This window comes from Oncorhynchus gorbuscha, linkage group LG03, assembly GCF_021184085.1.
Source record: "Oncorhynchus gorbuscha isolate QuinsamMale2020 ecotype Even-year linkage group LG03, OgorEven_v1.0, whole genome shotgun sequence".
Classification (NCBI taxonomy): Eukaryota; Metazoa; Chordata; class Actinopteri; order Salmoniformes; family Salmonidae; genus Oncorhynchus; species Oncorhynchus gorbuscha.
In genome coordinates, this window is record NC_060175.1 from 79,849,081 (window position 1) to 79,871,011 (window position 21,931).

Sequence of the window (21,931 nt, forward strand, 5' to 3'; positions counted from 1 at the left end):
ACAAAATTAAAAACTGTTTAACTGTTATTTGATTCATCAACATGATACTGATTGAGCGGCTTAAGGACACTACAAGAAACGTCCACTCCGAAGCACATTTGATATTTCCAAAATCATCACAACCACTTTGCAAAGGAATAGTGGCTACGTCAAACAGAACCAGTCGATGGCACTATAAAACCCTTACATGCATATTTTCAGTAAATGTAGTGGTAAAGTGTAAATGTGAAACAGATTTTGACCAGCCTCACTCCTTTTTTAGTATATCAGTAACTACATTTTTTTAACACGTAAAAAAGTATTCTTAAATCTTTATTTTTGCAGCATTTAAATGTCACTCCTTATCCCAGATATATATATTTAATAAAGTAGCAAATTTGTTGTAATTCAAATGTAAAAATTTTTGTTGCTGCCTTTTACGTGTGTGTGTGTGTGTGTGTGTGTGTGTGTGTGTGTGTGTGTGTGTGTGTGTGTGTGTGTGTGTGTGTGTGTGTGTGTGTGTGTGTGTGTGTGTGTGTGTGTGTGTGTGTGTGTGTGTGTGTGTGTGTGTGTTTCTACTGTACCAGGGACTGAAGGCCAGGTGGAGAGAAGGAACTCCCCAGTCTTCAGCTGATCCTTGTAGTCAAACACCATGGTGTTTACCCAGGCTAGTGGACAGTCCTGGTGGAAGAAACCACATAATGAGGTGACTGTTAATAAAGCACAGATTGAATGCCGAACTTCCATGCTTTGACTTTCTGCTTTGCGCCTAGGTTAAGGATAACAAAATTTAAGACATTAAGGATTCTAATATCCCATAACTCTTTGCATTCATGCGGAAGAATTCTAAAACTATGGGACCATGAATCTGTTTATTTTTGAATGCTTCCGCATGTGAATGACGTTGGACGTTGTCTTAACCTGGATATCTTCAACCTCGCTTTGCTCCAATTGGGACCCTCAAAATGGCCCCAGTCCATCCATTATAGCATCATGACTTGAATGGGAACGTCCATTCTAATTCTATGGGAGAAACACCATGGTCATGTTCAGTAAAGGAGGAAAAAAAAGTGGAACGGGAGGTACTACCATAACTAGTCCAATAAGAACAATATTGTTTTTCTCGTCGCGAAACGTTTTGCTACGGTGTGCCCTACTGAACACGACCAAGGTTGATAGTCATTAGCACACTATTTACAAATTCAAACTTTCTAACCTGTTTTCGTTAACATCTGTTTAGAAGAACCCAAATGTGTGTAAGTACATCTTGGGCTTCATTCAATCAAAATCAGTATGTGGCCCACAGTGTCACTAAGTTGAAGTTTGGATTCTTTCAATCAATAACACACGTTGTGAAATAAAAATAAATACAACTTGATATTCAATTCAAACTGGATACCTGGCTGCATGGGAGGAATGATGTGTTGCCATAAACTGGAAACTTCCAGATTGATTAAATGGAGCCTCCAGTCTTGAAAAGAATGACTGAGAATGGCAATGGTGCAATGAACAACAGACTTATTCTTGCACCACCAAAAAGCACTGTCACTTTGCGAAAGAGTTTCCACTGTGGTTAACGAACAGGTCTTCGTTCGTATAATAACTGATATCATTATGTCTCGCAAGCCATTTGTGTTGTAGGCCTCTATGGTTACATTAAATTGCTTGAAATGCATTTCAATATACAGTATACATAAAACAATACAAGACACAATATCTAATTGGCCATTACAAGGATTTCAATTAACCTCAGAAACTGTTAAACACTTGATATTAGAGTTATAAAATAAAGGTTAATTGAGTTGTCATTGTATTGTAAGTATTGAATGATTGTAATGAATCATAAATGTCCAAATCTCCCTTCCTGGCACAAGGTTTAATGAGAATGACTTGTGGTAAATGGTCAGGGGAAAGCGCTTCTCAAGCTAAGGCGGGAAAACCAATATAGTGCATCGCTCAGCTGTGAACTTGCTAAAAAAACAAGCTAAATTAAAATAAGCCGATGCGAGTGGCCATGGCTAGCCAAAATAACTTCTCGCTTCCTGTTGTGTGTTCCAACTGGCACAGTGCACTACATTTGAACATGGCCCTATGGACCCTGATCAAAAGTATGCATTATTCAGGAAATAGGGTGCTATAAGGGATGTAGGCCCGCTGTCTGGCCTGCTGAGAGGACTTCTCCTCTGGGTGACGGAAGGGAGAAGTGGCCCAGAAAGCAGAAGTGGAGTCGCTGAGGCCTAGCTCCCCACAGCACACATGTGGCCTCGCACCATGCCTCTTTTAAACCAGGGTGTATTCACTAGGAAGCAACAGGGCAAAACGGGGAGGGAGTAGCCTTGTTTTTGTAGCAAAACATTTTCAATTGCCAAAGGTTTTTTCTACGGTGTGCACTGATGAATACACCCAGGACTGTGACAAGAGCAACGTTAAGAAGGGGAAATTGAGCCCAGGCCTCAGTGTACAGTATTATACACAACAACTACATATACGTTCCACTTCCTGGAAGCAATGGCAAACAAGTCCATAGTAACCAATGGCATGGAGATTCAAAGAGGTGGTGTTAACTGTGTGTTCATGTCCAGAAGTGAAACTATTATGACATTTCGCAGAAAAGGGGAACATAAGAGATATCCTTGACTTGATCGAAACAAAAAAAACTACACATAACACAGACATTACTTTTTTCTGTATGTCCTTATAACAGCCATATGACACATGCAAACTGCTTAGTAGGTACATTTTCAAATAAACTGACAATGGGGTCGGAAGGATGAAAAGATAAGTGAACAAACATTTGGGTAATGTTTCTAAGCAGATATACATTGTTACATGCTTTGGTTTTTCCATTTATGTTTTGAGGTTGGACTTTAGCGTGTATAGCTCATTAGCACATAGGGGCACTGATTGGTGTCACCTCATTGGTCATGTGTCATAACACCTGTGCTGGTTGCAGTCTTGTTATTGGGAAGGTGATTTAATTTAGCTCTTTTTGGTTTGCTTGTTGGGTGTGTTTTTTTCTCCCCAATTTCGTGGTATCCAATTGGTAGTTACAGTCTTGTCTCATCGCTGCAAATCCTGTATTTCAGAGTGGCTGGCCCCGTGCTCCAGTTGTCTTGAGAGATGTGGAGGGTCAACACCTTTAGTTGGCGTTCACTATTTAATTTATAGAAAAACATTCCTTTGTCTGATTTCCCTGATTTAATTTTGCTCCACTTTTTTGGTTTGCTTGTTTGGGTGTGTTTTTTTCTCCCCAATTTCGTGGTTACAGTCTTGTCTCATCGCTGCAAATCCCGTACGGACTTGGGAGAGGCGAAGGTCGAGAGCCGTGCGTTCTCCGAAATACAACCCAACCAAGCTGCACTGCTTCTTGACACAATGCCCGCTTAATAATAATAATATATGCCATTTAGCAGACGCTTTTATCCAAAGCGACTTACAGTCATGTGTGCATACATTCTACGTATGGGTGGTCCCGGGGATCGAACCCACTACCCTGGCGTTACAAGCGCCATGCTCTACCAACTGAGCTACAGCCTCTTCTTGGGCAAATTTAGTGGGCACTCATGGTGGGTGTCTTTTAGGTTCCAGTTGTTCTCGCTAGCCAACTTTCATTGGATGCCCCCATGAGTGTCTTTCAGAATGCCTCCTAAAACCCCACCTGTTTTCGTTTTAGTTGTTGATCAGTGACTCTTCGTTAGTTCCCCCTTCTGTTTGAGCGACATTTTTGGTTTTCTTGCTGGTGAACGTAACATACACCTCCATTTAAAGTATCCACAGCTCTAAATGTAATGTGAAACAGTATAATAGCCATTTAAAGTGGAACTGACAGCCTTTTAGCAACATTAAATACATTTTTACATTTTCTGACAAGTGAGCACTTAGACATGGTAATTTTCACGTTTTCATCAATTCATAGAATGTTTGAGAATGACGTAAAGTAAGGCATTTGTGAAAATAATACAGCAATATAGAGTGGGAACCCGGCCGTGCATTTGGACTATTAATAGAAACTGCAGTAAATAAAAACATCTGCCTGGCCTAGGACCGGAGTCTACGCCATAGCCAATCAGAGCTACAGTAGCTCTTTATGAAAATATGCCTATAAGCTTGCCATCATTCACTTTCAACTGGACAGTGTGTTTACAGGCAGTAAGCAAGTTCAGCACGATTTTACATCATTAGCACGCATTCGCCATATGCCACAAAATATACCTGACTGGATTTTTGCAAATGTGACCGACTGACTCGATTCGGTCTTATGTCGCAAAATTTGAAATTATGTTTTTTGTTTTTACATCGGATAAAAGTAGAGACTCAAAGCTAGAAACTGGTATACAGTGAGGGAAAAACGTATTTGATCCCCTGCTGATTTTGTACATTTGCCCACAGACAAAGAAATGATCAGTCTATAATTTTAATGGTAGGTTTATTTGTACAGTGAGAGACAGAATAACAACAAAAATATCCAGAAAAACAAATGTCAAAAATGTTATAAATTGATTTGCATTTTAATGAGGGAAATAGGTTAACCTTACTTATGAGAAAATGGCCCTTGAATGTTTTGGTACCTACTGGAAAGCCTACTAGAAAGATTGGCCTTTAGTACATTCAGAGCGTTTCGCTCTCAGAGCGTTCAGAGCGCACACTGGACGCTCTGGCCTAAAAGTAGGGTTAATCCGAGCATTCTGAACTAACAGCAGCAGTACTTCCAGTCCCAAATGAGAGAACAGCTCACTGACCATTATACTCGCCTTAGCAGAGCTGGTTAGGCTGTTTTTATGTTATCCAGATCGTTGGTGACTGCAACTGTGCTAAATGGCAACAATTTAATTACGTTTTTTTGCCTAAGTTTACTGACACCGGCCATATTCAATGGGGGTTGAGCATTCGTAAATTCATCAGTTAACCTGCGCTCTGGCACACTCAGACGAGAGTGCTCTGAAATCGGAATAGATAGCCAGAGCGAATTTACTGTCTATCGACAGTTGTCGCAGTGAAGTAGTTACTTGCATAGTGGAGTCTTTTGTTTAGACAGCTAGCAAGCTATACAATTAACCATAATCCCAATTTATAACATTACTACCCTGCATGAATCTGCAGGTAGCTAACCAACCAACCAGGATCAAAATTAGCTAGCTAACATTAGGCTATAACAAGCAATGCAAATGGCTCTGAGATGCGGATAATATTACTACACAAATCACACGCAACGTTAGCGTCAGTACACTTTAACTTGAAATAAATTACTTTCTGACAAAATTAGAAACATGTAATATCTGAAAATGTAGCTAGCTAGACTCTCTTCCTCATACATGGATGGACGCTTCTCCCTCTCTGTTACGGGTGCCATGGTTGCCCTTAGTTTGAAAATGTAATCCAGAGACAGGTGTTTTATAGAAAAGTCTTTTGTGTGTTCTCTTTTCTACTCCGTCTGCATATTTGCAATCAAACGCCAGAATTTTCCTTAGCTAATCTCCTGAGCTACCATACTCTGATTCCACTGATTTAAAAACTCGATCCTCCAGAAAGTGGAGAGCAACACTTATGCAGTTCTACTATGTGATATATTTCAAAAAAGCTGCGTTATAAAGGATTACCTACACATACTGACCAGCTCATATTATAGACAGAAGTGTGCTCCATGGCACATTGCTTAGTTTCCGTGGCTAAACCAACTAGGCTCATAATTTAACAACTTTATTTGTATTTACAGATGGCATACACGTTTGCTATAAAGGCACATGAAAGGTCACATGTTCCAGAAGGCATTTCTGCCAAAAAACGCTCCTATGAAGTAGTGACGCGCGACATACACCTTGTTTCCTGAAACGACTCACAAATACTTACAGTTGAAGTCGTAAGTTTACATACACCTTAGCCAAATATATTTAAACTCATTTTCACAGTTCCTGACATTTAATCCTAGTCGTAATTCCCTGTTTTAGGCCAGTTAGAATCACCACTTTATTTTAAGAATGTGAAATGTCAGAATAATAGTAGAGAGAATTATTTATTTCAGCTTTTATTTCTTTCATCACATTCCCAGTGGATCAGAAGTTCACATACACTCAATTAGTATTTGGTAGCATTGCCTTTACATTGTTTAACTTGGGTCAAACGTTTTGCGTAGCTTTCCACAAGCTTCCAACAAACAATACGTTGGGTGAATTTTGGCCCATTCCTCCTGACAGAGTGGTTGTAACTGAGTCAGGTTTGTAGGCCTCCTTGCTCACACAAGCTTTTTCAGTTCTTCCCACACATTTCCTATGGGATTGAGGTCAGCGCTTTGTGATGGCCACTCCAAAACCTTGACTTTGTTGTCCTTAAGCCATTTTTCCACAACTTTGGAAGTATGCTTGGGGTCATCGTCCATTTGGAAGACTAATTTGCGACCAAGCTTTAACTTCCTGACTGATGTCTTGAGATGTTGTTTCAATATATCCACATAATTTTCTTGCCTCATGATGCCATCTATTTTGTGAAGTGCACCAGTCTATTTTGTGAAGTGCACCATTTCCTCCTGTTGCAAAGCACCCTCACACCCGTGCTGGTGTTCTTCGGCTTGCAACGCAAACCCTATTTCCTCCAAACATAACGATGGTCATTGTGGCCAAACAGTTCTAATTTTGTTTCATCAAACCAGAGGACATTTCTCCAAAAAGTACGATCTTTGTCCCCATATGCAGTTGCAAACCATAGTCTGGCTTTTTTTATGGCGGTTTTGAAGCAGTGGCTTCTTCCTTGCTGAGCGGCCTTTCAGGTTATGTCGATATAGGACTCGTTTTACTGTGGATATAGATACTTTGTACCCGTTTCCTCCAGCATCTTCACCAGGTCCTTTGCTGTTGTTCTGGGATTGATTTGCACTTTTCGCACCAAAGTATGTTCATCTGTAGGAGACAGAATGAGTCTCCTTCCTGACCGGTATGACGGCTGCGTGGATCCATGGTGTTTATACTTGCATACTATTGTTTGTACAGATGAACGTGGTACCTTCAGGCATTCGGAAATTGCTCCCAAGGATGAACCAGACTTGTGGAGGTCTACAATTGTTTTTCTGAGGTCTTGGCTGATTTTTCTTGATTTTCCTATGATGTCAAGCAAAGAGGCAGTGAGTTTGAAGGTAGGCCTTGAAATACATCCACAGGTACACCTCCAACTGACTTATGATGTTAATTAGCCTATCAGAAGCTTCTAAAGCCATGACATAATTTTGTCTTATGATGTTAATTAGCCTATCAGAAGCTTCTGAAGCCATGACATAATTTTCTGGAACTTTCCAAGCTGTTTAAAGGAAGAGTCAACTTAGTGTAACTGTAAATACCACGGGAGTCATCTTACATTTGGGAACTTTACAGTCCTATTGACCAAACAACCATGAAAATGTATCCTCTCACATCAACAACAAGATGAACAACTACATGCTTGCCAGAGCTATATTAGCTGAAATCTAATGAGGGAATATTAGTTCAACGCTCTCAAACTTTTTAAGCTAGTTGGCCGTCAGAATTGCACCGATAAACAATGAGGAATAGTAGCCTGCTCGTCCTTCTGCAGCTTGCCTGCCAATGCATGCTTGTCCAAAATATTGAGTCATTGAAACTGAAACAGTGCATCCCGAATGGGTGGAGGCAGCAAACAATGTACCAGACAAGCTGTGATTTACAACCTGATAACAATATATTTTGGATTGCCAAGAAATGTATTGATGAATTATATTAACCATGCATTGAACTGCATCCATCTATTCTGCCAACAATGCCTTACTGTACGTGATGGAATTTTCCGTCAAATATAATCTAGTTTTAAAATCTCTTAGAAAGTTTGGTATTTTTGTACTGATATGATTGTTTCATTGTTTTATATCTGTGAAGTAGTTAACACACTGTCAGTTCCACTTTAAGGAAGTTGTCTTTGCAATGAAAGTGGAAGTACCTAAGAGAAGAGGTACATACAACAAATATCTGTGGGTTGGCTTAGAAACTTCATTTATAATTCCTTGAAATTGACGCTCTACTCTTCCTTCCTTGGAGTGATAGTGTAGCAGATAAGAGTAGAAGCGAATAAAATGCTTGCACAATCCGACAACAGCAAAACATACACCGCCTCCCACACACACACACACACACACACACACACACACACACACACACACACACACACACACACACACACACACACACACACACACACACACACACACACACACACACACACACACACACACACACACACACACACACACAAAGAAACATGTTTTGTTCAGGCAAACAAATACACACACTGACACTCACCCACACAAACACCCATGCAACCACAGAAACACAAAGTGTGTCAGAGCACGTTGAAATAGCAACATGGTTGTAGCTGCAAAAATAGCAGGCACCCCCCCAAGTTAGACATACAAATATCATACCCCAAGACATGCCAACCTCTCACCATTACAATAACAGGGGAGGGTAGCATTTTTGGGGGAGTATAATATTTATGCCTCTAACTTTTACTCATTGTATCATTTCAAATCCAAAGTGCTAGAGTACAGAGTCAAAACAACAAAAGATGTGTCACTGTCCCAATACTTTTGGAGCTCACTGTAAAGCAGTTTTACGTGCCAACATTTCCTCCGAATTCAGATAGGGATTTCATGTACAGTGACATATGTTCTTCAACTAAAACTGTCGTGTCCCCCTATAGTCCGGGATCTTAACCCTTAACACTCGTGGGAATTGGCCTGTATGGATAGGGTGAAATATTTCTTACAGATGAAATATGAAAAGTATATGCATAAGTCATTTCAATGCACTTACGACTCAAAGAAGACTTTTCAACTATAAGGTGCTTTTTGAGCTCTACTAGCTGTGCCGTTGAGGAACTAGAGCAAGCACACTTGTAATTGTTTTGAACACAACCCTGCATCCTCGCACTCACACAATTGCTGTTGTTGTTTACACAATCCAAAAACAGTCCATTATAAATTGCAATCTGGTTCAGGTGGGCATCATTTCAAAGCTTGCTCTACTGCCAATATGACTAGCTAAATTACAGTGCCTTCAGAAAGTATTCATATCCCTTGACTTATTCCATATTTTGTTGTGTTACAGCCTGAATTCAAAATCGATTGAATAAAAAAAAATCTCACCCATCTACACACAATACCCAAAAATGACAAAGTGAAAACATGTTTTTAGAAATGTTTGCAAATGTATTGAAAAAGAAATACAGAAATATGTAATTTACATACGTTTTCACACCCCGAGTCAATAGATGTTAGTATCACCTTTGGTAGTTATTACAGCTGTGAGTCTTTATGGGTAAGACTAAGAGCTTTGCACATCTGGATTGTACAACATTTGCCCATTATTCTTTTAAAAATGAACAAATTGATTGTTGCTCCTTGTTAGACTGCCATCAAAACATGATGCAGCCACCACCATGCTTGAAAATATGAAGAGTGGTACTCAGTTATGTGTTGGATTTGCCCCAAACATAAGGCTTTGTATTCAGGACATAAAATTAATTTGCCACATTTTTTGCAGTTTTACTTTAGTGCCTTATCGCAAACAAGATGGATGTTTTGGAATATTTGTATTCTGTACAGGCTTCCTTCTTTTCACTTTGTCATCTAAGTTAGTATAATAGAGTAACTACAATGTTGTTGATCCATCCTCAGATTTCTGCTATCACAGCCATTAAACTCTGTAACTGTTTTAAAGTCACCATTGACCTCATGGTAAAATCCTTGAGCGGTTTCCTTCCTCTCCGGCAACTGAGTTGGGAAGGACGCCGTTATCTTTGTAATGACTGAGCGCATTAATAAACCATCCAAATTGTAATTCATAACTTCACAATGCTCAAAGGGATATTCAATGTCTATTTTTTTCTACCAATAGGTGCCCTTCTTTGCGAGCATTGGAAAACCTCCCTGGTCTTTGTTGTTTGAAATTCACTGCTCGGCTGAGGGACCTTACAGATCATTGTATGTGTGGGGTACAGAGATGAGGTAGTGATTCAAAAATCATGTTAAACACTATTATTGCACACAGCATGAGTCCATGCAACTTATTATGTGACTTGTTAAACACATTTTTATACCTGAACATATTTAGGCTTGCCATAACAAAGGTGTTGATTACTTTTTGACTCAATGCTTTTCATTTTTAATTCATTTGTAAAAATTCCACTTTGACATTATGGGGTATTGTGTGTAGGCCAGTGACACAAAATCTAAATTTAAGACATGTTTAATTCAGGCTGTAACACAATAAAATGTGGATAGTCAAGGGGTTTGAATACTTTCTGAAGGCACTATATAAACTATGATCTTACAGTCTTAGTCTTCCACAGCGCAATTCAGAGAAACACATCCTAATTTCAGTGCGCATAGTAAGGAGTTTATATGCGTGTATTCAGGTGCGTGTTCCATGGCACATTTTCTTCACAATAGACAAACAGGCTCTTTCTGTACAGAACAATCCAGGGTATAACGCCATGTCATCTTGTAACTGTACATCAAACATAGTGATCATAAACATTGACACTGTACATGACATGAGTTTTATGATATGGAAAATTGAAGTGCACATTCAGACTAATGGGTGTTTGGCTTGCATGTATGACATCATAGCGATATGTATTATAATTATCAGCTTCTCATCTTTCAAAATACATAGTCCCCCTAATTTACGGCATTTCCCTCACTCAGCGAACAAAAATGTGCAAAAGTTGCAGGAGGGATGGGGGCAACTTCTTGTCGCGTGCGGTGCTCAAGAACAGAACGTCTGTCAGTCAAAACCCATAAAGCGATGTGAAGCACAGAGCCTGAGCTCTGACTTCATTTATATTATGTTAGTGTACAGTCACTGAGTTCCAATTTAGGCACTTATCAGTGCCCAAATCCTGCAATTTTCAACACGTATACAGGTACAAGAGTAAAGGGTTACGCACTTACAAAATAGACATTTTCGGGGATTGAAATTATACAACAGCTCTAGACCATCACTTTAACAGCTACAGTGCCGAAACATTAACTCTGCTTTAAGAGCTGCCTCCCCCAGACCACATATACCCCTGGCAGCAGTGGTACGAAACCCCCGTTCTGCCACTTATCCTCATCTACATTTTTAACTCTCTTTTTTTAACTCTCCCCTCTGTCAATAAAACTTGTCAAATTCATTCAAAATAGATATTTTTAAACTTGAGCTCTTATACATCGACATTGCATTTTGGCACACCAGAAGCATATTCATTTCCAATGGAACGCTACATTTGCATTGGATTTGTCGAACATATGCGTCAAACTGTATGCGTAGACGGCTTGTTGATAGAAATGGTAACAGAAGGTGAATGGTTCAATTTTGTTGCACACATATCCAGATGATGCTGCGTACTATTTTGAGCAATGACGCTGTCGTTGTGATCAAGGTGTAACAGCTCTTACAGCTGCAGACTTACAGCTTTCTTGTTCTTCTTTTTGGTGGAGCGGGGCTTCTTGGCCTTCTCGATGACGGCGTAGAGAGCAAAGCACAGGCGGCTCATACGAGGCAGGTCGCTCACGCTGATGTCAAACACCAGCTTCTGGTCCCACAAGGGCTCGGAGCACACGTTAACCTCACCGCTGGTCACTACCTTACACAGCAGCTCACTGCCGTGGAACAGACCTGCCTGGACGACCAGCTGGGAGACACAAACACGTGCATAAACGCATGCACACACACGTACACGCCCACACACACACACGAATAATAAGAACCCACATGAGAGACTGAGTTGGACATCCTTGTGTTAACTGATCTGTTTTTTGTTTTCCACAAAGCAAATAAAATTGCTTTTGGTAAGGTATGGTACGGTGTCTGAATCTGTTCTTTCATAAGCAATGCATACTGCCTTCATAAGAACAATAAATGGCTACAGTAAATGAAAAATCATGAATGAACAGTGGAGTCTATTTTTCCAATGTGATTAATTCAATATCAAGCAGTCAATTCCTCAAGGATTCAGTGTATTGCCTACCCTGGATATATTCAAACCAGGCTGGGTTGTAGCCAGATTAGAAAAGTACTGTGTGCGTATGACCCAAATGACACCCTATTCTCTACATATGGCACTACATTTGACCAGGTCCCATTGAGTTCTGGTCAAAAATAGTGTACTACATAGAGAATAGGGTGCAATTTGGGACACACAATGTATGAGTGGATATTTCCCCCTAGGGTATCTTGGCAAATTTCTGCCTGCCAACAATGTGACAGGACAAATAATTTACTGTGAGTCATGCTCGGCTCTGAGGTAAGAGTCCGGAAGTGCACTTACACAACAACCAATCTAAACAGTAACAGTAAGAAAAAAGCTGAATCAAACACACACAGACAAAACATTAAGCCAATTCCCCATGTGTTTTTCTTGGTTGTTCTTTTACATCCAATTCACAGGATCCAAGTTAAACAACCTTTCTATAATGAAAATATGACATGTATATCAAATCATCTGCAGCATTGTCCATTTCTACATAATATTGCCCAGTTATTCAATGCAATATCAACAGTACAGTATCACAATTCTATGTAGAGTAATTAGAGGGCGGAGAAACTCAACAAATTTCAAGATAGGTCAGAGACATCAACATGCCCTATCTGCAATAGTAACGACAACCATCTCTCCTATCAACAAAAAAAGTTCAAGTGGCGAGTGAGAGCGCAAAGCCTGTCCTTTTCTAAGAATCTAGGCACCAGAGTGTAACGTGAAAGCCAGATAGGCCCTCCCCACTTCCTGTTTTGTAGAGTTTTAACCAACTGCCTCTGATGAATTATGGGAAATGTGCGGTAAGGGTCATATGACCCCCATCGTTTACATTTCACCTCTCCTTTGTACACCCTAAAGTGAGATATTGGTAAACAACTCGAAGCTGCACTTCATTGAGCAACAGTCAGAGCGCGAAAGCCCACATGAAACCACACCAACCTTCATTCCTTCATCTGCGTTGACTCGGTAGCCTTGTAGCAAGTGAATGTGGAAAGGCTCCTCAATGGACCACAAAGACGACGTGTTCTGCTGATAGTAAGAAAGAAATAGGACATGTGCTTAGATTAACATTGAAATTGTTTCCTGCTTTGTGTGAATTATTAATGTCAGCGTGACATGCAAGGCCCAAAATGTGAATTTGTTTTACCTTCAACAACAACAACAAAACATGAGAAGAGAAGAGGAACTAAAGCTTCCAAAAGCTGAAGCTGATACAAGGCTAACCTGGTTCATCTTTTCTGTGTTGGTATCAATTATGGGAAGTAGAGTTTTAACCAATACAAAATTACACACACAAATGTATTGTCATTTAGCAGCATTGTGTGTGATAATTGGGAGAGATAGGTGCTACCATTTCAAAGCTACACTGAAGATCATACAACTAAAGCAGACAGTAAAAACCACTCACAACAAGAAAACTCAGCGAGTTCAAATCAGCAAAGTTCATGCACGTAAAAGTGTAAAAAGTTAATGATTTCAGGGAGACCCCCCCCCCAGCATGTTTTGGCCATGTCAAAGTCCATAACACTGGCTGAGGAACAACTGTAAGAGATACAAAAAAGGTTGACATTCTGTTAATAAAAAATTACTGTGGTCCCAAGTGGCTGACCATTCACCTTCTTCACGGGTAGAGGAGGGGGCTTAGACAAGGAGCGACTCTTGGACAGCTGGCTGCCCAGGCAGCCCTGCTCCTCCTGGTATTTGACAACGGTGGAGTGATGAACCATGGTCAGGTGGGGGGTTTGACCCCCTCTCAAACAGGAGAAGATGTACTGAGGAAGGAGTAGAGAAAGGAAGAAGGGAAGAGAGGAAGAAGAAGGGTTGGATGTCAACCACACAGATCACCCACACACATATTTCCCAGGGTCCAGATTACTCCGGGGAGAAGTTTCCCCTAGGTACAGATCTAGAATCAGCTTCCCCTCCCCCAATCCTAATTCAATTGTTGGGCAAAATGCAAGACCAGCATCTAGGGGTGACTCCACCCTACTCTGTCCAGATATTCACTGGTGAACTCATGTTCGAGAACTGGAGGCTGTTATTTACTGAAGCTTAATAATGCAGCTGAATTATGTGCAATGCAGTTCCCTTCTGAGGGCTGCTAGTGATATGAGTCATCGTTGGTCTGAAGGTAGCAGGAGTTTCAAAACCAACAACGGAGTCTCCTGCCACCGAAACATTGAGTCATTCCACTAGAGACCAGAGAGCCAAAGGCTCTCATTACATACCTAGCATATACAGACAAAATAGATCACATTCACAGAGCAGACAGAGGCAACATGTAGACAAAATAAGAAACAAATACAGACCAACTCAGACTTAACATACCAGGCACAACATATTGAATAAACAGTTAACATCAATGGAGAAAATGGGTAAACTCAAAGTGAAGTAAGCTTGTATTATTGTGTTTACTCACTTTGAACTGGCACAGGGGGTATTTCCCGTATATGAATTCCCATCTCCCATTGACCTGTAAAGTGTAGTCCTCTGGCTTCTCCTGTCGCACTGAGCGAAACACAGTGGCCTTCTTCTTTAGGGCACTCCGCATTAAGATCACCGGCAGGTCCTGGGGCTCCTGCTGAAGCATAAAGCTTTCCTACAGAAAATAATAGATTCATTTTATATAACGGTTTTCATTACAATCAGAATTTCAACGTCACTTGAAAAAATATTGATCTGGTAATTCTTGAACGATGGTCTTCCATAGCTTCAGATGATAGGCAGTTTGAAAAGGCAGTAGCTTGATAAAAAAAGAAAACTAAAAGCTTTCTTTTCAAGCTAAGTCCTTTATGAGTGCTGTTTTTACAGTACATTTTGTAGTTACGTTTGGTATGAAGGCTACTCTATAAAATAATACTTTAGACAGTAGGCTTGGTAAGTATATCATGTAGTAGCTATAATGTCAAACTGTGTTCTTTCCATCGTCACTATGGCCGTTTTTGTGCAAAAATGTCACATCTTAATGATTTTCTGTTTCAACTGTTTCTTTTTTCTTTCTACATTCATAGTGATTCCGAACTGTTGTTTTGAAGACTTGTAAAGTAACAGTGAGTGGTGTTTGTGGTGTGTGGGAGGGGAAGGGAATTTCCAAAGTGTGTACGTTTTTTATATTTTTTATATCAAAAGTCATCCTCCAGATCTTAACTTGGTCTATGCATTGGTAGAAATTCTGAATTTTCCAGTCAAAGATATCATTGCTGACAGAAGGTGAATATTCACATCCCAATCCAATCACAATATCCCATGTCCCTTCCCAAATTCACAAAAAGTAACTGATTGATTTACTAGGACATACATTGAGAATAAGAGTAAAAAAAGGCCAGAGGAACAAGGCACTTACATCGCTGGCCTCAAACTTGACATTGACAAAGATCTTCTTAGTGCCTTTTGTCTTGATGCCCCCAGGCTCTGCCAGGGAAACACATGGCTCTAGATCACATGAGAAGCTGTACTCCATCCACTGGTACCATGGCAACCGCTGGCGGTCCTGGGCCTTCTCTTCACAGAAGGACCGCATCTTTACCCGGAACTCATTCACTTCATGGTTCTTCTGGGAGTCAAATTCGTGCAGACCTGAGAGACATGAACAGGAGTGGACACAAGGTCTGGTGTTGGAAACGTGCAGGATACAATGCATTTGGTGATTCAGTGACAATGAGCTAATAACCAATTATGCCAATTCACATCTATGTTTGTTAGGTGTCATTTTCAAAAAGCTAGTCCTAAGATGTTTTCCACAAACTTTATGCTACCTCTACCCAAGATCTAACAGGCCTAGGTGGGTTTCCCAAAGCATTCGTAGCTAACGTAGTAAATCATTTATCTCGATGACCCGCACTCGTAGACCAGAAAAGTGATTTTCATTAGTTCATACATCGAAGACTGGCCTTCAAACGTAGATTTCATAATTGCTATTCTCTCGTGGCTGTGTGGACTAGATTGTGGAGAGAAAATACATACTACTTAACCTATGACTACTTAGGTAAAGAGGTGATGTAGACCTTTGCCAATCAGCAGGCTGATCTGGGTGTTGGTGAGCTTCTCCACACGGTCACCCTCCCGGGCCACCAGCCTCAGGACAGACATGAAGAGCCGGACATCACACAGACGACGGGTCTCGTCTTCTAGCTCCTCACGCTCTGCCGTCGAGTTGATGCAGGTGAACACGTAAGCGTCCGCGTCGCTCAGCGCTCCATACAGGGGCTCGCTGCTAGCGTTCCTCCACACCATCTATACAAACAAACACACACAAGCACACACAGGGTTCATAACCAATATGAGCAATACTGACCATTTACACACCCAGTCACATTCTGACTGGCAAATACACAGAGTAGCTGACCATACCCAAACACACAAATCAACTGATCACACCATGAGAAAGAGGAAGCTGACTGCACACACTAGAGCAAGAAACAACACCATTTAAAATGAACAGGAACATCTACAACACTACTGGTACTGCATTCAAATCAGGTGTTATAAATGGAGTATTGCATGTTTTAAAGGGGCAATCGGGGATTCAAACAACAATAGTGGTCACGCCGTCAGGGTTTTTAAATCTCCATCTTAAATTAATCAAAATGACAAAACATTAATTTAATTATAAAACAAGTGATCACCCAATTGAGTAATTTACAGGGGGAAGTCTAAATGCCTGTAAATAAAACCAAGCAAAATCTCTGAAGCAAGCTGCCAACAGTAGCTTTATTTAACACATATAAATCAAACAGTATGAAGAGGCAAGACTGTTGGCATAGAAACAGGCAAATGCAATAGATTTGAGGGCATTTTTGACTGCTACAGCAAATCGTCAGACAGATTTGTATTAGAGAGATGAGACATTAACTCTCTCTACTGCTGTACCATCACATTCAAACATGCCCTTCCATAACAAGCTACAATTCAATAGGTAGTGAAGTTAATTTATTAATCCAACATTTATCTAAAGAGGTAAGTTATTGAGAACAACGTTTTATTATAATGACCTGGCTATACCTGGTTTTACTTCAAAATAAGACTAACCATAATATTAATAATAGTAAACATATTTATTTTATATACCGCTTTTCATTACAAGTAGAATCTCAAAGTCACCCAATATTTACTAAATATTTCCTTGACTGTTTCTTTGAGATTCATTGAGAATGCGGTATTAAGTACCATTTGGCACTAAAATACCAGTTCCATTTTGGTACTAAAGGAATCAGACCTGTTTTACTGCACTGAGCTGGCTCAACTCCATCGGACTCTCCACAGAATAATACTCAAGTCAATCAACAGTAAATGCAATACAGGGTGCTGCCTTGGAACAGGGAACAAACATAGAACAATTTCAATATATGAGAATATACTGTATGACCCAAACCTTTTGCACATGCATTTTTATCGATTTCTTGTCATTTGCACGTGTAATTTGTATCGATTCCATATGATTTGTTTCCATGTTCAAGCAAATTAACAATATCTGTAAGGTACCGAAAAATATAACAACATACAGGTCTCTCTTGATACATGTGCACATTTACACAGTCAGCTAAACGTGGGTCATGCAGCCACAGACCGGGAAACGAAGACTTACTTTTTTGATGGCCCCGATGGTGTCATTGCGAGACACAGGGAATTTCAGGAAGATCCCGGTGGGCAGCAGGAAGTCCATCATGATGTCATGGTCCCCCTCCTTCTCCCACTCGCCCAGCATCCCATACTCCCCCGGGGGCATCGTGACGGTCTCTCATTTACTGTCAGCTCCACTGCTGTATCACCGGAAAGGAAACCCAGCCGGCCATTCAGGACACAAAGACAACGCAACAACCTTAATTAATGCTCAATATAACGTGTTATGTATGTAGCTACCATAGGTATACTTGTGAGCCTACGAAGTTAGCAGCATGCCTACTAACACCATAGCAAGGGTTAGGGTCAATTCCATTTAAATTCCATCTAATATGGAAGTAAAATTGAATTCCAATTGCAAAGCACTGAACATTTGACTTTCTTCACTTCCTGAATAGACTGAACATAAATATAATTGACCCGTTAGGTGGATAACCCGTTGTGTGCTGCGTCTGCTATGATGTCTGAATGGTCGGCTGGAATTTCTGTTTACTTCGTGAAATGTAATAGAATTGACTCCAACCCTGTTCTTAGTAGACATGCTGCTAGCTTTGTAGGCTCACTTGTAGGCTTATGTGTAGGCCAACTTTATACATTGTATCTCACGTTTGATATCACAGGAAGGCTTATGTTTCTAGGCATTTAAAATGGGGGGCAACAGCTCCATGGCTGAAAATATGATTAAAAAATACAATTATTATTAGAATATGAAAAATATGATGTTTATTTTAAAGACATGGTAGCCTACTGAATAGTAAGTATTGGTGAAGGCCTACTACGATGAACCAGATCCCTTCAAGCATTCAGCCCTGTCTCAGAATCGAATAGTGCCAGTCACCAGTGGGGCATAGAAAGACTCACAATGGCAGTAAATGATTATACCAAATTAGCAGAACATTGGGGGTTATGGAGACATTTCAAAAACATAATTTGAATGTGTTTTTCAATTTCTGAATTGTGTATCTATTCAAAAAATGTGTCAATTCTGTGCTAATGAAATTATTAAACCTACTTGAGTGCAGCCTGCAGTGCTTACGTACAGGCAAGAAGACAGAGGCTGACATTCTGTTAAACATTTTATCCGTTCTTTTACGTAGAACTATACGTAGGCTAACTGTGAAAGTAATGTACCCCTACAACAATGGACATTGAGTAAAATACTAGCCTATAGCACAAAACATCAGCAAGATTGAAGAACAAAATACCTGTAACTACAGGAGTTCAAATGGTCGTGCATCAAAATGGTCTAATAACGAAAATTAAAATAAGGTCCCATGCCCCAAAAACGTTGTCAGACTGTGCAATACATAAAACAAATGTATGTTTCACACAAAAGATAAGTCAACATAGCTACTGTATTATGGTTCAGTCACTTTATCTGCTACAAGCCAGTTGCTCATCTCTTCATCTTCTACCAGCGCTGACAATGCTTTTCATCCATTGCTAAATAGCGTGCCCCAAAAATGATTCTTATGGTTCTCCGTCGTATCACTGTTCTCCCACACAAGATAATTTTCGCAATTTGCTTTATATCTGAAAGGCTCCTAGGCAAGAGGAGCTCCTTCAGTGCGTAGTCAGTCTATTCTAAAGGAACAGCGAAGTGCGCTCACTGCACGACAATGCGCTTTGCCTCATCATCGCGGAACACGCCAAGGGAACGTCTACAAAGTTTGTTTAGACTAGGAAGTGTGTGTGTGAAATAATATTCCTGCATAGTCTATCAGGACAAAGCATTTGCAACACAACTGTGAGGCAACGACTTCAAACCAAAATGTGTTAAACATCTATCAATCAATAAATAATGCATTCATCCACATAAAAAGCCATGTCAGATTAAACTCAAGCCTTCTCTAAACACAAATCTGTTTTAACAGACTCCATATACCACAACCCTCCTCACAAAATGCTTCCTTAAAGATTGGCCACTGATAATGTCAAATTTGCTACAATTCATACCAAAATGTAGATTGATTCAGTGCGGTGTAGGCTTAATCAAACCGGGATTGTAGCCTGAGTGTAGTTTCCCATCAACAAACCGTATACAGTACATTGTCTCCTCATACTAGACAAAGCTGATACAGATCAGATCAAACATCATGCAGTCCCCAAGCAACCAACACAATCGATTTTCAAAATTCCAAATAAGGACAAGGGGGAAAAAACGCAGTAATTACTTCCTAAACAGGATACCCAGCATGTAAATGCCTTATGTCTCTATTCAATGAAGATCAGTTGTTCTAGGGTGAAACTGCCAAATAGATGTGCACTGTGCACTTACCATTCATGTTACAACTAAACCACCAACTAGATCAGTTCGGCACAAAATTAGGAAAGGGTTCAATGACTTTAGCCATTCAGAAAAACACGGATATCCATTTTTCATCATGTGGTACAATTCCAGTAAACTTCTCTCTCTAACCGTTAACAGAGCCAACAGTTTCCTGCTTTCAGTGAAGGAAAACCCACAAGATACACAGAAATAGTAGAAACAGTAAAATGATGAATAAGCAACATTCACCAGGGGCCTACTAAACCCCAGATACACGCATGCACACACACAAACTACCACTAAATCCACACTGACTTAGCATACAATGACTCCATTCCCATGGAAAGCGAAACTTAAACCAGAATAGTTAAAAGGCCATTCGTAATACAATTCAAAACTTGCCTTGAGGCTACAGGTATGTGATTCTGCGATCAGAAGTGCTTCCAAAGCAACCATAAAAAAGGATTTCAACTCTCCGCTACTGTAAATACAAGCTAAAAATCCTCCCCGTTTCCAAACACAGGTAATTTCAAAGGTTAGAATCTATCCATGATCAAAGCAAAAAGAGAACGGATTCAAAGGAAAACAAAAGGGTATAGTAGCAGCGTACATAGTTCAAAACTGTACGGTACCGCCATACCTGAGCCCTAGCTGAGCCATAATGCCAAACCACTAAATACGTACACTGAGTGTACAAAACATTATAAAATACCTGCTCTTTCCATGACACAGACTGACCAGGTGAAAGCTATGATCCCTCATTAAATCCACTTCAATCAGTGTAGATGATGGGGAGGAAACAGGTTAAAGAAGATTTTGTAAGCCTTGAGACATGGATTGTTTATGTGTGCCATTCAGAGAGTGAATGGGCAAGACAAAAGTTTTAGATGCCACTGAACAGGGTATTGTAGTAGTTGCCAGGCTCACTGTTTTGTGTCAAGAACTGCAACGCTGCTGGGTTTTTCATGCTCAACAGGACATCCAGCCAACTTGACAACTGTGGGAAGCATTGGAGTCAACATGGTCCAGCATCCATGTGGAATGCTTTCAACACTATGTAGAGTCCATGCCCCAATGAATTGAGGGCAAAATGAGGGGGTGCAACTCAATATTAGGAAGGTGTTCTTAATGTTTTGTACACTCAGTGTATAGTGAAGGGGAACATGGGAAAAAGGGGTGTGCCCAGGTGTCGCTCCATATTGCTTTCCCATGATAACCATAATAGAAAACCAATATCATGATTTCATCAACCATACTCCATAATTCAATATTCATATTTATATTTGATTAGTCAACATTTCATGATTCTAATTAGGCAAAACAAACATTTATCATGAGACAGAAAGTAAGGGAATTTGGCTCCAACAATAGTACTATTGTAGAAAATGGAAACCGTCAGACTCAAGCCAGTGAACTGCGTGATCTGAAATGCCCATAAGAATCTCTTCCTTATTTAGACATTCCCAAGACCACTGTCAAAAAAAGATTGAAGTTTAACGTATATAAACATGTAGGATGATATGGTGTAAATTAAAACATTTCTGACAATATAGCATAAAGAAATAAGATACCAAATTAGAATAAACAAATATTAGACGAAAACATGAACAGTACTAAGAATTCCAAAAATATATAAGTGAATCCAAAATGCACACACCTTAATAGGGGTGCTATATTATCTTACCTTGGAAACCATTAGATAGAGGGGCTTAGGTATAGCATTTTACAATCAATGTGAACAGCTGGAGGACTTGGATCAGAGTCTAAAAACACACCAATGTGTAACAAGAGTGCACTTACAACCAGCTGGTGAAAACAGGAAGTTAGTGTGCAGAAGAGAAACTGCAGGCCATATAAAGTTACAGACCCCATAGCCCTTACCCATCCACCATCACTGAGCAGTCACCATAGTGCAAGACAATGCATGACAAAATCCAATCAAATTTAAAAAGTTGGTGCAAAAGGGGTCTATAGAGTACCTCAGTATGAGTCATAATATCCATAAAACCTAGTGGTCAAACAGGGAAATGGTTCCAATCGTTTTTC

General features: G+C 40.1%; 1 protein-coding gene across 5 annotated transcripts in view; it reads right to left on the bottom strand.

The window, feature by feature from the left end:
* The window catches only part of pik3cd (phosphatidylinositol-4,5-bisphosphate 3-kinase, catalytic subunit delta), a 49,323-nt gene extending 27,646 nt beyond the window's left edge, over positions 1–21,677 (bottom strand). Inside the window, exons 1-9 of one of the 5 annotated variants that reach the window (XM_046343880.1) lie at positions 21,570–21,677; positions 17,582–17,756; positions 16,002–16,230; positions 15,341–15,573; positions 14,417–14,596; positions 13,614–13,769; positions 12,937–13,026; positions 11,431–11,652; positions 564–660 (exon numbers count right to left, since the gene is read on the bottom strand). In XM_046343880.1, coding sequence (XP_046199836.1) covers positions 564–660; positions 11,431–11,652; positions 12,937–13,026; positions 13,614–13,769; positions 14,417–14,596; positions 15,341–15,573; positions 16,002–16,230; positions 17,582–17,722 — 1,348 coding nt within the window. In that variant the 5' untranslated portion in view covers positions 17,723–17,756; positions 21,570–21,677. Of the gene's footprint in view, positions 1–563; positions 661–11,430; positions 11,653–12,936; positions 13,027–13,613; positions 13,770–14,416; positions 14,597–15,340; positions 15,574–16,001; positions 16,231–17,577; positions 17,757–18,821; positions 19,687–21,569 lie in introns of those variants that run through there. The other 4 variants (XM_046343882.1, XM_046343879.1, XM_046343881.1 and 1 more) reach the window with 4 other exon arrangements.
* Between the last annotated feature and the right edge of the window lie 254 nt (positions 21,678–21,931).